Source organism: Balaenoptera borealis (assembly GCF_965194805.1).
Source record: "Balaenoptera borealis genome assembly, chromosome: 9".
NCBI lineage: Eukaryota > Metazoa > Chordata > Mammalia > Artiodactyla > Balaenopteridae > Balaenoptera > Balaenoptera borealis.
In genome coordinates, this window is record NC_138873.1 from 28,926,855 (window position 1) to 28,945,692 (window position 18,838).

At 37.9% G+C, this 18,838-nt stretch overlaps 1 protein-coding gene across 1 annotated transcript in view; it reads left to right on the forward strand.

Moving 5' to 3' along the window:
* LOC309635012 (uncharacterized protein) overlaps window positions 1–18,838 on the forward strand; it is a 375,467-nt gene that overhangs the window by 241,974 nt on the left and 114,655 nt on the right. Inside the window, exon 7 of the mRNA XM_082405758.1 lies at window positions 17,166–17,333. Coding sequence (XP_082261884.1) covers window positions 17,166–17,333 — 168 coding nt within the window. The remainder of the gene's footprint in view (window positions 1–17,165; window positions 17,334–18,838) is intronic.

Genomic DNA, 18,838 nt, shown 5'->3' on the forward strand with positions numbered 1-18,838 from the left:
GGCCAACTGAACTACACAGAATAAATTTTAAGTTGTCTGATTTTTATTCATCTAAACATAGCAAAATGTTACCAGAATTTTGAAAGGGTGGAATAACCTGGAAACAGGAAAATATGCAAAGGACAAAAAATTAAAAGGGGAAAAGGGATGCGTGGGATTTTCAGGACCTCTATTCTCCTGTGATAAAGGTCTATTGACATACAAATGAATCCTACCTGCGTAAGGTAGGATTAACAGCTTAACAACAAAAACAAAAAAGATAAGTATGATGTTTAACTATAAAAGCCCCAGTATATTATAGGACCCCTCACCCTGAAATGTTTTCCGTTTCAGACCACAGGCAGCGCCAAGCGGTCTGCCCTTCCACAACACACGTATCCCTGCTGTGCGCATCTTGGCTCACAGTCACCGAGCTGGATCAGAGCTGACTGATGTGACATTATCTGCTTCATCTCAGATTTTAGGGCGCTTACATTCTCTCTTGGGATGAGCAATGGGCTCTATGTGTTGATTTCAGTTTGCAAAGAAAGAAACCTCCTGTGTCTCCATGCTGGGCCTGACCTCACAGATGTTTACCCATGAGTTTACTCAGGAGGTCAGCAGGCCTCCAGCCTCCTCCTACTGCTTGTTTGTATGGGACCATCCAGAATGTCCTTTCTTTAAAAAAATTTAATTTAATTTATTTTTTTTTATACAACAGGTTCTTACTAGTTATCCATTTTATACATATTAGTGTATATATGTCAATCCCAATCTCCCAATTCATCCTACCACCACCCCCCCACAGAATGTCCTTTTTTGACCAGAACATCACTCATTGTGTTTCATCTTCCCGACGTAAATTCTGCCAATTTAGTGATCATGTGTATGAGTTGGTGCGGAACACTCCTACGTATTTTGGCACCACTCCCATAGTCTCCTGTGCCTGTTGCCACAGAACAGTTTTTAAATTAATGATGTATCTGCTGCCCCTCCTTTCTTTACCTATAGCAAGACCAAACTTAAGCTAGTACTTTTGAAGTAAAATTCGGAAGAATAACAGGTCTCATTTAATTGTGTTTGATTTAAATACACACACACACATATACACACACACACACACACACACACACGCAGAAACCAGGTGTGTCTAGCATTTATCTCTCTGGAGTTGACAGGTTTCAGTAATGCTCTCAGTCTGAGGACATCTCACAAATAACACATTACCTCCACCTTCCGGATACCCTGCAGCTTTGTGATTTATTATCTAGCTTTGCTTTTCTCACCTGTTCCAATCCCTCTTTTGAGTCCTGTCCATGAAGAGATTTCATTGTTAGGATATGTGATGCATAAAATTAAGAGCAGCAACTCTCATCTTCTCTTTGATGAGCAGGTTTGGTGGTACTTAAATGCCCAAGGCCAGATACCTTTGATTTTAGAGGGAGGCATAGTGATAACTAGAAAGGTCAAGAGGAGGTCTAGCGGAGTGCCTGGAGCTGCAGGGTTTCTGCTCTGCACCCCGAAGACTGCTGCTCAGGGCTCTGTACACCTCCTCCCTGGGCCCCAGCAGGAGGCACAGGTCAAGAGTTCAGATTCTGCATGTTTTTCCCAAGGACTAAATACACCGCAGTCATCATCTCAACTTTCAGCTGAAGGATAGGGGGAGTTGATTTTTCCATGGTAGAAATGGTTCTTTGAAATGTCAGCAGTGGGGAATTGATCGACTAAATTGTGGTATATCCACCTGATGGACTACTATGCAGGCTTTGAAAATGAAAATTTTAAGACTATGAAGTCACCTGGGAAATGTTTATGATAAAATGTTAGTATAAAAATAAAAATACCTGATTTCATCAACACTGTGATTGCAACCAGTAGGAAGGAATATGGAAAAGACATTTTTTTTAAATTAATTAATTTATTTATTTATTTTTGGCTGTGTTGGGTCTTCGTTTCTGTGCGAGGGCTTTCTCTAGTTGCAGCGAGCGGGGGCCACTCTTCATCGCGGTGCGCGGGCCTCTCACTATCGCGGCCTCTCGTTGCGGAGCATAGGCTCCAGACGCGCAGGCTCAGTAGTTGTGGCTCACGGGCCCAGCTGCTCCGCGGCATGTGGGATCTTCCCAGACCAGGGCTCGAACCCGTGTCCCCTACATTGGCAGGCGGATTCTCAACCACTGCACCACCAGGGAAGCCCGAAAAGACATTTTTTTAATGGGCAATTTGTTATATAGGTGGAACTGGGGATTTGTTTCTTTTAATATATTTGCAATTTTTGATCTAATATGATTGCATTGCTTTTAAAAATGGAACCTAATCATGAATGATTTTGAGCCTAGTCTTTAATGATTATATCATTAAATACTTCTTTTTTCCAAAAATGCTGTGTATTGGATGGAAGTGTAAGATCCCTGAGTAATGTAACCCCTTTCCACTCCCTGTTTCTCTCTCTTCTTTTTAATCTCCAGAACCTTTAAGCAAGATGAGCTAATGAAGTATCATAACTCCAGAGAATTTACAAGAGAATCTTTGAAGTGCAAACATAGCAGATCAGAACTATCATATTAAAGTTTCTTGTAAAAGTAAACAAAAAGAACTTTTTTGTGTTCTTTTAAGTAGTGTTGACTTTTTAAATAAATTTTATTTGTTTAGAACAGCATCAGATTTATAGAAAAATTGGAAAAATAGGATATAGAGTTCTAATATACTCTGTAACCAGTTTTCCCTGTTATTAACATCTTACATTAGCATGGTATATGGTATATTTGAATTATTGAACTGATATTGATAGATCATTATTAATGAAAGTCCATACTTTATTCATATTTCCTTAGTTTTTACCTGTTGTCATTTTTCTGTTCCAGGATTCCATCCAGGACACCACTTTACATTAGTTATCATGTCTCCTTAGGCTCTCATGGCTGTGACACTTTCTCAGACTTCCCTTGTTTTTTATGACCTTGGCTGTTTTGAGGAATATTGGTCAGGTATTTCCTAGAATGTTCCTCCATGGTGATGAATTGTCTGTTGTCTCTCTTATCATTAGTCTAGGGTTATGAGTTTTGGGGAAAGACCACAAAGATAAAGTGTCATTGTCACCATATCATCATATCAAGGGTACAGACTATTAACATGACTTATTCTGTTGATGTTGACCTTGACCACCTAGCTGAGAAAGTGAAAGATGTTTTTAAAGCATTTACCAACTTGAGTATCTGCCAAGGAAAAGAGTTAAAGTAAACATGGCAAAAAAAACCCAGAACAAAACCATAAACAACAAACAAACAAACATGACAAGGCTTTGTTGACTACCAGGATTTTTTAAGAAAACATCACTCTTGGGCTTCCCTGGTGGCGCAGTGGTTGAAAGTCTGCCTGCCGATGCAGGGGACACGGGTTCGAGCCCTGGTCTGGGAAGATCCCACATGCCGCGGAGCAACTAGGCTCGTGAGCCACAACTACTGAGCCTGTGCGTCTGGAGCCTGTGCTCCGCAACAAGAGAGGCCGCGATAGTGAGAGGCCCGTGCACCGCGATGAAGAGTGGCCCCTGCTCGCTGCAACTGGAGAAAGCCCTTGCACAGAAACGAAGACCCAACACAGCCATAAATAAATAAATAAATAAATAAATAAATAAAAATAAATTTATTAAAAAAAAAAAAAAAGTACCTAGAAAAGAAAACATCACTCTTCACATGAGCCTGTCTTCTCTTCCCCATCTGCTCCAGCCCTCCCTGCCTTGGCACCTATATGTGCTTTTATTTATATCTTAGTGAGATATTCATATTTATATCATTTCAGAGATTAAAATGCCACAGACCCTATAGAAGGCTCTCGTGTAGAGTTTTGTGCCATGAAGACATAAGCCTACTTTTATGTAAAGGGGGATATTGTACACATAAAGACATCTTTCTTTCATGCTGACAAAATGACTACATTTCATAGAGTTGTCAAATCAAAAATGTGCTACTGTGTTGAGGGCCAACCGCCTGAACCTCTGTAGATCTGGGGCAGGTGAGGGGGGTAGGGGTAAGATTTGCAGTGAAGGGAGTTACTGGGGAGCAAAGGCTTTTAAGTAGCCTCACTTTCCACCTCACATTGTCATTTTCCCCTATAGCTGACTCACTGAAGTTACTTAATAAAGATGTTGAATGAATAACTGTATATTTGAATAAAGAGCTGAGAGGATATAAAAAGTGAAGTGTCCTAGAGATATGGGTCACTGACAGCACGACTGAAGGCCTTTCTAAGGAATGGATTCCATCCATGGCCTTTGCTCCATGAAGTCTTTGCTCATTCTGTCAACTGCACCCACGCCTCCACTCCAACACACACACAGAGATTGGACAAGCCTGACCCAAGAGTCTTTCCCTTGGAAATTCAGAATAAGAAAAAAAGGAATGAATTGCCAGCAAGAAATTTTACTGGAGTTGTCAAATTGCCACAGGCTTGAGAAAGCCAAAGCCATGTGCAAGATGAAATTATGAAGTGGCCTGAATAAGAGAGAAAAAGCTGGTCGGGAAAGAATGACCTTGAGAGAATCTGAGTCAGAGAGAGGCCAGGAAAGGGGACGTGAAAGGGACCAAGGGAAAAAGATCAGTGCTTAAAACCAGGTAACATCCAGGGCCTTGTGGCTGCGATCCATTCTAATTTGTGTGAAAACTGCAAATAATACCCACGTCTCTTCCCTAAAGTCAAGTGAGTCTCTGTTCCTTACGGTTCAAAGAGCATTGATGAAAACAGTACGATTCTGTAGACCCCTGGTCCAGTAACAACCTATTAGGAGATTTTTCAAATTTGTACAATTTTCCTTGCCAAAAAACCCCCCTATTTTTAATGTCTTATAACTGTGTATCTTACAGTCAAAATTCCCAGTTTACTGTTTCCTAAAAGGTTTATTTAGACATAGTGCAGGAAAGAGGAAGAAGATGGAAAGCAAATAATGGCCACACCCCCACCTTTCCCAAAGCTGACCTAGAGCTCTTTTCCCAGGCCACACCCACATTCTTCCACCTCCTTCTGGATGGAGCCCATTGCAAAGCTTTGAAGTCCAATTTGCAAATACACCTGGGTGATGCAAAAATCTGCTTGCTCCCGGAAGTTACTGGGCTGCTACCTTTAGTCATAGTAAAGACATGCATCTTTCCCATTGTTGATGATGTTTTTATGAGATTGGTTATGTTATGCACTTGTTGAGTAATAATAACACTGCATTTGTTATTTTATAACATGACCGAAGAGTGTATTAAAACATGCCACGAGTGTTATGTACAGCAACAGATTTATGAAACATTAATTAAAAGATGATTGTTATTTAGACCAACAAAATCTTTAAATAAAAATATTTGAAAAATTATGCTTCCCTTGAATGTAGTCTCTGCTTCTTTTCCATAGTAATTTATTTGTTCCCTTTAAAGTACATTTATTGATACTTTCTTGGAGTTCAACTTTCTAATTTAGGAACCGTTTTTAAAAAAGCAACATTTAAAAGTATAATTGTGATGTCTTCAATTAATTTTTAAAAAACAACAGTTCTTTTTAGTAAAGGACAAAATTTGGTACTTTCTATGCTTCATGAATTTGCTGAGTATGAAAATTTGAAAAGATTTTATTACTACAGTTGATTCTCAAAAAACAGGGGGGGTTAATCTGAATATAACTTATAATCACCCTCCTTATGCAAGATTCTTTCACATCCACAGATTCAATACTAAGTATTTACCACTGAAAAATAGCCATTTATAAGTGGAACCCCGCAGTTCAAATGCCTATTGTTCAAAGGTCAAGTGTACATCTAAAAGAACAGAACATCTACATGTCTTACCAGGATGACTCCTGGAATGGCCCGTAGTGTTGAATAGAATGTTCATTTGATATTGCACATGGATTTGAAAATGTAAGGGGAGTAGGGTAGCAGCAAAAGAAAATAGGGCCAGGTTTGTGGACTTTGCAAACCATCGAAGTCAACAGCCACTTTGGTTTTTTTTTTTTCTTTCTTTTTTTTTTTAATTAATTTTTTAAATTGGAGTATACTTGATTTACAATGTTGTGTTAGTTTCTGCTGTACAGCAAAGTGAGTCAGTTATACACATACATATATCCACTCTTTTTTAGATTCTAGTCCCATACAGGTCATTACAGAGTATTGAACAGAGTTCCCTGTGCTATACAGTAGGTTCTTATTAGCTATCTATTTTATATATAGTAGTGTGTATGAGTCAGTCCCAATCTCCCAATTTATCCCCCCTGCCCTTTTCCCCCTTGGTAACCATAAGTTTGTTTTCTACATCTGTGACTCAATTTCTGTTTTGTAAATAGCTTCATTTGTACCCTTTTTATAGATTCCACATATAAGCGATATCATATGATATTTGTCTTTCTCTGTCTGACTTACTTCATTCAGTATGACAATCTCTAGGTCTAACCATGTCACTGCAAATGGCATTATTTTGTTCTTTTTTATGGCTGAGTAATATTCCATTGTATATATGTACCACATCTTCTTTATCCATTCCTCCACTGATGGACATTTAGGTTGCTTCCATGTCCTGGTTATTGTAAATAGTGCTACAATGAACACTGGAGTGCATGTAACCTTTTGGATTATGGTTTTCTCTGGATATATGACCAGGAGTGGGATTGCTGGATCATATGGTAGCTCTATTTTTAGTTTTTTAAGGAACCTCCATACTGTTCTCCATAGTGGCTGTACCAATTTACATTTCCACCAACAGTGTAGGAGGGTTCCCTATTCTCCACACCCTCTCCAGCATTTATTGTTTGTAGATTTTTTGATGATAGCCATTCTGACCAGTGTGAGGTGATACCTCATTGTAGTTCTGACGTGCATTTCTCTAATAATTGGTGATGTTGAGCATCTTTTCATGTTCCTCTTGGACATCTGTATGTCTTCTTTGGAAATATGTCTATTTAGGTCTTCCACCCATTTTTTGATTGGGTTGTTTTTTTTTTTTTTGATATTGAGCTGCATGAGCTATTTGTATACTTTGGAGATTAATGCCTTGTCAGTTGCTTCATTTGCAAATATTTTCTCCCATTCTGTAGATTTTCTTTTCATTTTGTTGATGGTGTCCTTTGCTGTGCAACAGCTTTTAAGTTTAATTAGGTCTTATTTGTTTATTTTTGTTTTTATTTTCGTTACCCTCAGAGGTGGATCAAAAAAGATCTTGCTGTGATTTATGTCAAGAAAGTGTTCTGCCTATGTTTTCCCCTAAGAGTTTTATAGTGTCCAGTCTTACATTTAGGTCTTTAATCCATTTTGAGTTTATTTTTGTGTATAGTGTTAGAGAATGTTCTAATTTCATTTTTTTACATGCAGCTGTCCAGTTTTCCCAGCACCACTTATTGAAGAGCCTGTCTTTTCTCCATTGTATATCCTTGCCTCCTTTGTTATGGATTAGGTGACCATAGGTGTGGTGCGTGGGTTTATCTCTGGGATTTCTATCCTCAACAGCCACTTTGTATTAAATACTTTCATTATGTATTAAATGGTTCCCTTACACGGGGACTGTGAAAATTGAACTTGAGTTATTCCTGTGACCTATAATAGTAGTTCCAACTCCTTTCATCCAGAGAATGTCTTAGTCTGTACTTGCTTGGCTACGCAAAGATTGACAGACACTTTATTTACAGGGGGCATGCATAAGCCTACCTATTTGAATTGGTGAGGGTTACACATATTGGGCATTGAAGTCCTAAATGAATAGACCCAGACCTTATAGCTCCTTTTTTAGACACACACACACACACACACACACGTGTGTGTGTGTGTGTGTATGTATTTGAGAAAAAAATATACACATATTTTCTTGGAAGATGCTAATGGGTTAAAAGCATGTCTTCTCCTTTCCTTGAAAGCTACCCACAGTGCCCGAGATAATGTATCTACAGGCATGCTTCAATGAACATTGTGGTCCCCAAGAGATGATTACACTATTTCTACCCCTATAAGAATATGGGGGCTTCCCTGGTGGTGCAGCGGTTGAGAATCTGCCTGCCAATGCAGGGGACACGGGTTCGAGCCCTGGTCTGGGAGGATCCCACATGCCGAGGAGCGACTAGGCCTGTGAGCCACAACTACTGAGCCTGCGCGTCTGGAGCCTGTGCTCTGCAACAAGAGAGGCCGGGACAGTGAGAGGCCCGCGCACCGCGATGAAGAGTGGCCCCCGCTTGCCGCAACTAGAGAAAGCCCCCGCACAGAAACGAAGACCCAACACAGCCAAAAATAAATATAAATAAATAAAAATTAAAAAAAAAAAAAAAGAATATGGAAAGAATAACCAACTTTCTTTTATTTGTTTCAAATCACGAGGTTGTGTGTTTGTTTCTGTTCCAACTTTTTATAAAATGCATATTTTTGGCTCTCACATCAGGAGCTCCTTCTTTTATTTTCACCTTTTAATTCTTCTGACCATTGCCCTCAAATTATAAAAGTAATGAAGAGTGCTATGAATATTTCTGTGGAAAACAAGATTAAAAAGTCTTGTGAAGCTTTACTTTCACACAAATGGCACTTGTGTTTTCTTCTTTGGTGCTTCGTAGAATTTTCCACCAAAGTAGCTCCAAATGGCAGAAGGTCATGAACACAAACCCAGAAATCCCCAGTCTTCAGCTAGAACTTGAAGCAAGCTCCTATAAACTCAATATTTCTTGGATGTCTCCTATTTTTTCTTATTCATTTTTCTTTTTGCCTTATAATAGATGTTCACATTTGAGTTAATATATCAATAATGTCCTCCAAATCTGTATATAAAAGTAGATAATCCCTAGAGATATATCTTGTACTTCCTGTGAGTTGGCTACACATTCACAGTGGTGTGTACACTCAAGTTTAAGTATGCACTAAGAATAGAAGATGAATTCTTTTGCTATGATTTAAAGAATAAGCTACTTCATTTATGATTTAAAGCATTAATTACATGTGATATAAATATACAAACAGAATTATCAAGTTTATGGCATCCTATAATGAAAGATTATGACTGAATTTTTGTTAAGAAATATGTGATGATCTGTTTTTGTAAGCTTTGCCTAAAAAATTATTAGAAATAATAATAATAAGGTTTTTTTTAATGTAGCTGTCTTGATTTTCCTCCTTGACAGGAAAGAAACGGCTAACAACATTTTATAGGCCTCAACTGGCTGTCTGATAAAGTCACCTCCGGCAAGATCTAACAGTATTTTGTGTACCTTTCAAAGGCCGCCTGGTGAACTTTGCTAAGTAAGCTGGAAGTAGTAAATGTATCCATTAACCACAAATTTCTCTAGTTGGCCACTCAGGGTTCTTTGGTTTTTCTGGAATCAGGGAATCCATCTCTGGAAAGATGCTCTCTTCACTTTATAAGAATGCAAATCCGATTTGTTCTCTGCAGAACCATGGTCCAAGCCTCCCTTTTCCAGGACCAAAACCAGAAATAATAATAATTTTTAAATCATCATAAAGGCAGTACTATGAGTAGTGAAGGGCAGTCTCTGGGGTCAGGTTTGAGTCCTGGCTTTATTCGCCTACCACGTGACCTGTGCATGTCACTTCACCTCCTGTGCTCAGTTTCCTCACCTATAAAATGGAAACATTACTACTTACAATGTCAGGTTGCAAGAATAATTAAATTAGTAGATATATGTAAAGCGCTGTGAACGTCAACTGGTGTTACAAAACAATTGTATAAAATTTATATACATAAATAAAGTTGATCATATATTGAGATTTATTTTATTAAAGGAGTGGCATCAATGCAAGGTTAATTTTAGAGGGTGGAACTCAGGCCCTGCACTCCTATGTGAGTTAGAACAGCAAACATTGACCTGTCATCTGCCACCCCCATCCCCATCTAACTGTGACAACAGTTCACAGCCTGCTATCTCCCCTAACTCTCTGTCCCAAAAGATAAGCCATGAAGCCATTGGAAAGAGGCCATCCATCATGACATCACTTGATATAATTATTCTTTAGAAACTCGGTTGTTAGCCTGAGGTGGAAGTGTGCTGGGCAGGGCTGTCAGGAAACAGCTGAACAGGCTTTGTCTTTCTGGCGCTGTCTTGTCTCTGCAGAGTATTGTTCCAGGGTATACATTCTTTTGTTTGTTCCCACATCTGGACTGGCAAACTTTAACCTTTATTAAAGACAATGATGAAGACGCTTATTGACATTGACCTCAGAGACCACCTCTTAATGGAACCACTGGCAATTAATTTTTTTTCCATCACCTTGGTCCCTTATTATCTTTTGGTGATAAACCCGATGTGGGTATTTTTCTTTGTGCTGATAGCTTAGCAACCAGACTTTGGGAACCCATGTTTATATTGTTTACAATAAACCCAGTTAGCTTAGCAACCAGACTTTGGGAACCCATGTTTATACTGTTTACAATAAACCCAGTTTTCAGTTGAATCTACTCCCACTATGGCACGGAGATAATACTTCAAAATGAAAAGGGACTCATTGTGGTTGTAAGAACATGCAACAGAAATAGGTTTCATAAACAAGAACAAAATATAGGTATTGTGTATGTAAAAGAACAATGAGAACAAAGCTCTCTTGATGATGTTGACACACATTGAACCTCTAAAGAGTGAGAAGAATCAGGAACATTCAGAGTTCAAAGAGCCTATTTGGCACAAGAATGGGATTCCCATCTGAGCAGGAGGTCACCATGTGACTGTTTCTGTCCACTGGCTGATTACCTGTCCAAGGTCTGGAAACTGTAAGCCTAGAGAGGTCTTCTCTTAGAGTACTTAAAGCACTTGTTCTTTTCCCACTGAGCTCAGACAGGTAGAAGTGTAACAGAGAATTTATAAAATGGTGGCTGAATGACCCGTCTATTAAAAAGAGAGATGAATGTGCAGTCTTTACAGCAAAGGATCAATGGTTATTAACATTTTCAAACACAAATTTATATTGAGCTCCTTGAAGTGTTAGGTCTCTATTATCAAAAGTTGAAGTACATTGGGGGCAATGAGAGGGAAAGGAGCTGCTGAAATCTACATATTGGAACTTAGGGACTGAGGAGGCAGGTATTTCAAGAGAGTGTTAAAACTAGTATGTGGCAATGAGTACAACTATGGGCTTCATTTCCAGACAGACCAGGGTTCAAATCCTAGCTCTCCTACTTAATGTGTAAGATTTTTCTAGCTCCTTCCAGTCTTGATGTTCTCCTGCATAAAATAAAAAACTTTAGACTATTGTTGTAATGTTTTAAAAAATAACGTATGCAAGGTCCTTGCATGATAGATTTTGAATAAATAATGGTTATTATTTAACTGTTAATTGAAGAGAATGTAAGAATAATATACTTTCTTTAATAATATACTTTGTGATTTGATTTAGTAGCTACAAATATAGGTTACATTTGGTACAACTCTCCTGAATCAATCAGTTAAGAAAGCATTTCTAAAACTTCTACTATGTGCCATATCCTTCGTGGGTATTGCAGCAGAGAAAGGAAGAAGCAACAGCAAGCAAAGTTAAAACTTATTAGCCTGTGTTCTCATGGGGTTGTATCTGATTTATTTTCAAACTTAAAGATCCTAACATGTAGTGGATATTTATGAATATTTATGGATAAGTAAATGAGCCAATGAATTTATAATTTAAGAAATGGTTTCTGCTCTGAAAGAAGCATACAGTTCAGGAGAGGGAGATACATGTACACAAGTAACAGTAGGGAGAAAGACAGGAAAGGGCATTGTACCCCATCTCCAAGATTTCAACCAAAATGTTGTTTTAAAAGCCTAACCCAGGGTAGTGATTATGCTTGTGAATCCTTCAGGGAAAGCCTGCTAAAATATCAAACCAACATACCTTTATTGATGCCTGCTACAGCCTGAGCCTAGAGCTAGGCTAAGAAACACAGAAATGAATAATGTTTAATTGGGGCTCTTGAGGAACTCATAATGTACTAGAGCTGATACTGCTAAAGTCTTCATATTGTTACACTGAGCTAGACATAAGCTTTACTGGATAGAGGGCTTGCTTTGTATATTTCCAAGTGTAAACAAAATCATGTCATATACCAAAATATGCTTAATGAGTGTGGTTGATAAAAACTAATTTTAGGAAGGTACCATATCAGGATAATACCCAGATAAATATATGCTAATAGAGTTATATTTAAAAACATTGAAATTGCATCTTTTCACATTTTTAATCATAATGAAGTCTACATGTTTGAGATTAAATAAAAAGAGACACTTTCAATCTTCTTCCCCCTGAAAATTATTTTCTTTTCTAACTTGTTAGTTACTAACACAACCCATTCACCATGATTCAGAACTCATCCAGCTACCATCTTCCTTCTGGTTATTTTGTTGGGTTCCAGCACCTTTAGCACAAGTTTATAATAAAAGGAAGCAGAAGAAAAACTCAAATCAGTGATTTGTCATGTCAATTTTCTGTTATCCTGAAAGGTTATATACAGGATAGAAAAATGAAATTGTTAATTATTTTGATTGTATTTTGAATAATCAGAATTTGAACTTCCTTGACTATTTAGGGATCTAACTATTCCCACCGTAGGCCATGTGACTCCACACTCCCCTTAAACAGTGACGACAAGCCTAAACCAGTCCATGCATCTCAACCTCCCTGAACTCAGTTTTTATTTCAGGGATTGGCACATAACCCAGTTAAAGCCAATGAGAATTTTCTAGGTCTTCTGGGAAAGGTGTCCTAGACCTTCTTCATTGAATGGATCTAAGAGGATAAAGCAAAAGATTCCACTGCTGCTATTTTGTAATTTAGCTGAGACTACAGTAATACAGCTGAAGGCAGAGCTGAGGTTTCTATGGTATCATTTTGGGCCTGAATGCAGACATGCTGAAGCCATCCTCTAATCCTGAAAATCACAGTAATAATAACAGTATCTTTTCTCCTAAGCCATTTTAGCTGGATTTTGTGTCACTTTCAAAGAAGGGTCTGCACACATTCTGATTTTCCAGAACAGTTCTAATTTTAGGTAACTTTCTTCTTTTCAATTAAGACAATTAGTTAAGTGTCAGTTAGCTGTAAAACCCAGCATGCCTTCATTTTAATACTACTGTAAGAATTTTTATATAAAGGACTGCAACAAAGCCCCCTGCCTTTTTGCAAAATTTTGCTCTCTTTTTGGTACAGAAAATATTTCTTTATCTGTGGCTATCAAAGACGATTCTTACAATCTTGTTATTTTCCGAAGTTGGAATTATCAAAGTAAGACATTCAAGAAAAACAGAACACCAGATAGGAATTCCCTGAATGTCTCCCTACCAAACCACCAATCCAATTACATCTCTATGCATCACCTCTGTTTTTCCTGTTGAGAAAAGACACAACCCTTTCTATGAAAGGCCAATTTCTCTGCACATGCATTGATTTTCAACCTTTCTTTCCTTCAACAAAAAGGCTTCCTCCTCTAAAAAAAGGAAACAGAAAAGACAACCGCCCTCCTATAACTGTATCTAATCAATAAATGAATGAATGAATGAGTGGATGGATGAATAAAACCTCTCTCTCAGTTCTACTTACCCTCATCATCCTGCTTTTCTTTCAAACTTCTCAAAAAAAAAAAATCTTTACTTATCTCCATGTCTTAATTTTTTCATTCATTATCCACTCCAAGCTGACTTTTACCCTCTTCCTTCCACCAAATTCCACTCATCAAGATTATTAAGATCTCATCATCAAGAAATCCTGTGGTCATTTTTCAGTTCTAGTCTTTCTTGTCTTTTCTGTAGCATTCACTTTTGGATACTCATTCCTTTTGAAATACCCTATGTCCTTAATCTTCACTACATCACAAGTACTTGGGTTTTTTCTAACATATTTGATCACTTCTCCATTTTCCTTTTTCAGGCTGATCTTTCTCTACACAGACATCAAATGTCAGAATTCCTCAAAGCTCGAGCCTACAACTAAAATATATCCTCGCCCAAAGCCATTACATAAATTTGCTTTTTCATTTTGAATACAGGAATAATTTGCTGTCAGGGAGTAATATGATAGTTAATGAAAAAAAGGAATATTTTGAGTTCCCAAGATAAATTTGTTTTCCAAAGAACTTGGAGTACTTTCCAGATATTTCTACCTTTCATGACTTACCTAGGGGGAAAAAAGCTGATGGATTTTGTATAAGGTCAAGGAATAAACTAGAAAAAAAAAAGAAGAAGAAGAGAGAAGAGAGGTAGGAGAAGAGAAGTGATGGAAATGAGAGTGAAAAAAGTTTTCTGATAAATGTCCAAAGTTCTAAAACCTTTGACTGGGTCTTACAAAACAGATCCAAATGAGTGAGCTTTTCATTTCTCCCCTTTTTCGACTAGATAGTGGGTATGCTGAGGATTTGAGAATGGTCATATTCTAAAGTGTTCCTGATAAGGAAACTTCTGGTGAATGTGTAAATCAAACCCCTGCAACAATCCAGTCTCTCTCCAGTGTCTCCTATTAATGCCATTTCTATAGGTCAATGCAGAAAACCTCAATGCTTGAATGAGAGGGAAAAAAATGGTCTCAATCCCTTAATATATTCCTAGTAGATCACTATCATTATCTGCAAAAGTTTTATGTATAATTAGAGGGTTTATTTTTGCATTACAAAACTACCCCTAATTATGTGTTATTTGCAAATTGCTGCAGATCTATATTCATCTTCATGATGAAATGAGGGTCTTGCTCCTCACTGTATTAATATCATTTCTACATTCTTTTTTCTCCTACCCCAAATCTTCTGATTTAGTGACAGGTCATGTTAAAAATATTTTTTAAAAGCATTCACCTATCTTTCCATACGTGTGCTGTGTCAAAACATCTATTCATCACTTGTCTGTCCTCTAGCAGAAGCAGGTGGAGATAAGTCACAATAGACAAAAGCAGACACTAGAACAGGCTTTTATACAAATGTTGTGTTTGCTATGTCGAAGTTCTGATACAGATGCTTACTCTAAGTATTTTCTTGTTTCTTTGTTTAAAAGTGTTCAGCAAAGTTATAATAAGGGATATCCTTTTGGGGTGGACCTCCTCCTAAGGAAAAGAGATTCTTTTTACACTAAACAAATTGGTCAAAGCTATCCTGTGACTGAGTAGAGACAGGATAATGGAAAAGAAGTTGATTGTTTCTTCAAACTTTTAGCACACCTAAGGATTCATGAACCCAGAAGGCGAAAGAAAATTTTTTCAAACAAGAACAAACAGTTTAGAAAGCCAAGGAATATGCAATTAGAGCAAATGATTTCACAGTCTTCAAAATTCATTTCAATAATTGACTGAATTGTTGCCAGAAAATTGTTCTATAGGCTAAACTGAAGTCCTTTATTTTATATCTCCTAACATATAAATCTACAAAATTCTGTCAGCACTGCTAGACTCTGCTCACTAGCAAATGAAAGGAAATTCAAGGGGTTAAAAATGTGTTCTTATGATTATACAAGGATTATGGACACCAAGAATTAGTAAGTTCCAAACATTTGCAAATATTGAGAAAACCATTTTCATTTTCAAATTTAAAGTCAGTTTGAACATTGAGGATGAGTTGTGCAAAAAAGACCAGAATTTAAATTTCCATTCTGATGCTTATTTTCATTAGAAATAGATGACTCAATAGCAATAAAATCAGTTCTTCATGTTAGTATCCATTATTTAACATTTACTTGTAAAATATGTTTTGTTTATTAAAACAATAATGTAGATTATCTTGTCTCTAGATTATTTCTCCCATTTTCAGCAGTGTAAAAAATCCAGTGTAGTTGAAAATATTACGAAGAAACATCACAGTATGGCATTAAATGATGACTTAGTGAAGAAGTCCATCAGGATACCTGAGGACACAAGTTTTCATCCTCAATATTATTACCAAAAATATTTATTAAGAGCTTCTCTGCACTTCTACTCTCTGTGTTAGGAAATCTAGTACTCTTTAAAGAACCCAGTATGGGTTCAAATATTTTTCAACATCTTCTAATCCTTTACCTTAATCTGCCACTCATATTTGGGATTCTCCAGGATTTGGTATTTGGCCCATATATGTGACACCTTCTTAAATAATCTCACTCCCTTTGTCACTATTAATTAGTCTCAACAAGTATTATAGTAATCTGAGAGCTAGAATAGCATAATGGTTAAGAACACATACTCTGGCCATGAACTTAGGCTGCCTAAATTCAAATCTCATCTCTCACACTCACAAACCTATTTGAGTCTCAGTTTTTCAATCTGCAAAATGCAGGGAATAACAATACCTACTTGATAGAAGAGTGATGTTTGTATGTGTTAATATTATCAAGTGCTTAGAACAGTTTGTCACGTTGCAAATAGTCGGTGTTGGTTGTTATTATCTTTATGTCATTGATTCCCAAATCTCTATCTCTAACCAGTAACCAAAACTCTAGATCTAAACAAATTCCCTAAAATAAGAAAGTCTTAATAGCCTGCACCAGTATCACCTGGGATGTATATTCAAAATGCAGATTCTCAGCTCTCATCCCATATTTCATCAATTAGAATATCTGGGGATGAGACTCAGGAATCTGTACTTTAACAAATGTCCAGACATTCTGATACAAAATATCATTTATAACCACTTTTTTAGGTTTATATTTATTTTCTCTGAGTTATCTCTACTGGGCTGACCCTCAATCACCTAGAGCTGAACTTGTCCCAAACTGGCTTCATCATCTCACCCTCAGAAGACATCCCTTCGTAGTCATTGGCATCACCTGCCCAACACTCAACATGACATCCCGGAGGTATCCTTGACCTCTGACCCTGTCAGTCCCCATTTGATCCCTATGATTTCCATGTTTTCTAAATATATCCTCCCTCTCTCCATTCTTATTGTTACTGACTTTATTCATTCATTCAAAAATTAATTATTGAACACCTACTGTGTGGCAAGCAAGGGATATGGATATGTATATGTTGAGATTTCAATTTAGTGTAGCTCAGGCCTGTATCATCTCTCTCCTGGACTATAATAACTGCCCACTGACTGGTTTTTTGTGTCTTTAGTCTTGAGTGCTTTTCGAATGAGCACTTCATTTTAGTTAGCAGTGCTTCACACTGCTAACTAAAATGAAGTCTAACCATGTCAGTCTTGTGTTTAAAGCTCTCACTTCTAAAATAAGGTTAATCTCCACGGTGTTGAAAACCACCTTTACCAAGATGTGCTGACATCTCTACCCCTCTTCATGTTACTCTTTCCATCTAGGACCTTTGCTCCAAGAACACTAAGAAATTTGAAGGTCCCTCTCCTACACCACAACTGTGTCAACTAAACACACTTGTATTCAGCTGCTACTCTTTCCCAGATGTGTGGGCAGAACTTTTTTCGACGTATGGCAGCAGAGATGGAGGGCCTTTAGCCCAGCCTTGCAGGGTAAGAAAGTTTCCTGTTTCATGTCTCAGTACCTTTCCTAGTAGTGTTCTTTCTCGAAACCTCTGCAATCCCCCTGTCCCCCTCACCCTCATTCCCTCTTTTCTAGTTGACCTTATTCATCCTTCAAGATTCATCCTTCCCAGTTAATCCCTACATCTTCATGCCAGGCTGGCCTAAGTGACCCTCCTCTGGTATCTCAAAGAATCCTAAATATTATGTTCACCATGTTGGACTAATATTATTGATTTATGTATCCGTCTTTCTGACCAGACTGAAAACTCCTTGAGAGCAAAAATCTTTATCATCCTTGAATTCTTGGCAGCCCAGGGTTAAGGCAACCATAGGAATAGAGGCATGGTCCCAGCCTGACCCTCTGCCCTTCTCTTCTTACCACCAGTTCCCTCATTCTTTATGAGAGCGCATCCAAACTCTGTGCAAAATTCCTCCTCCTCCCTCTCACTCGGCAGTCACTCCTTGGCTGTCCTTTGGACCTAAGAGCCAGCATTTCCAGAGTGGCTTCCATTCTATGGAAGACAGACCTGGGAGAGGCTACAGCATCTCTGGGAGGAGGGTCAGGTCATTAGGGCAGGGAATTCTGAGTCCCAAGTAATTGGAGCATGGTCTGGTTTGGAGGTGGGACCAGGGCAGACATGATCCCTTTACCTCACGGGGAGGGATGAGGTGGGAGGAGGGTGTCTCTAAGGGGAAGGACCCTGGCTATCTGGATCTAAAGGCAGGACCAACCCTGGGTCTAAAAGCTGAACACAGAGTAACGCCAGGTACACAAGTGAGGCTCAGAATGGAACCTTGAATAATTGTCTGACTCAGCATTTCCCAATGTGCCAAACACAATGTCATGACAAACTTCCATGCTGCCATCAACTGTAACCTGGGTGCCAAGAAAATTTGGGAATTCTCTTTTTTAGTAAACAAATGAACACAAATTTAGAGTTGTCACTCTCATGATATCACTCTCACTCGTAACCTGAGCTGCTTTGTGGTAGGAGAGGAAGCGGTGGTGTGAGGGTGGAGGGCTGCTGGGGTCCTTTTCATAGCTACTCGGGAGAGATTTCACTTCTAAAGGTTGTAAATTGTACTTTTACTTTCCCACAATTTTATTTTGGTGGGGGGCTCATCCAAAATTTTAGTTTTCACATGAACTAGACCCCCTAAAATATAAAAGCACTTAAAAATACTGATGGCTTCAAGTTTTAAACACTTTAAAGATAGCAGATGCAAACTAGTATGTATAGGATGGATAAACAACAAGGTCCTACTGAATAGCACAGGGAACTATATTCAGTATCCTGTGATAAACCGTAACAGAAAAGAATACAAAAAAGAATATATATATGTATAACTGAATCACTTTGCAGTACAGCAGAAATTAACACAACATTGTAAATCAACTATACTTCAATACAATATTTTAAAAAACAGTTTATAGAGAGATGAATTGCTCTTTTTTTCATTTAATTTTATTTTTTTATACAGCAGGTTCTTAT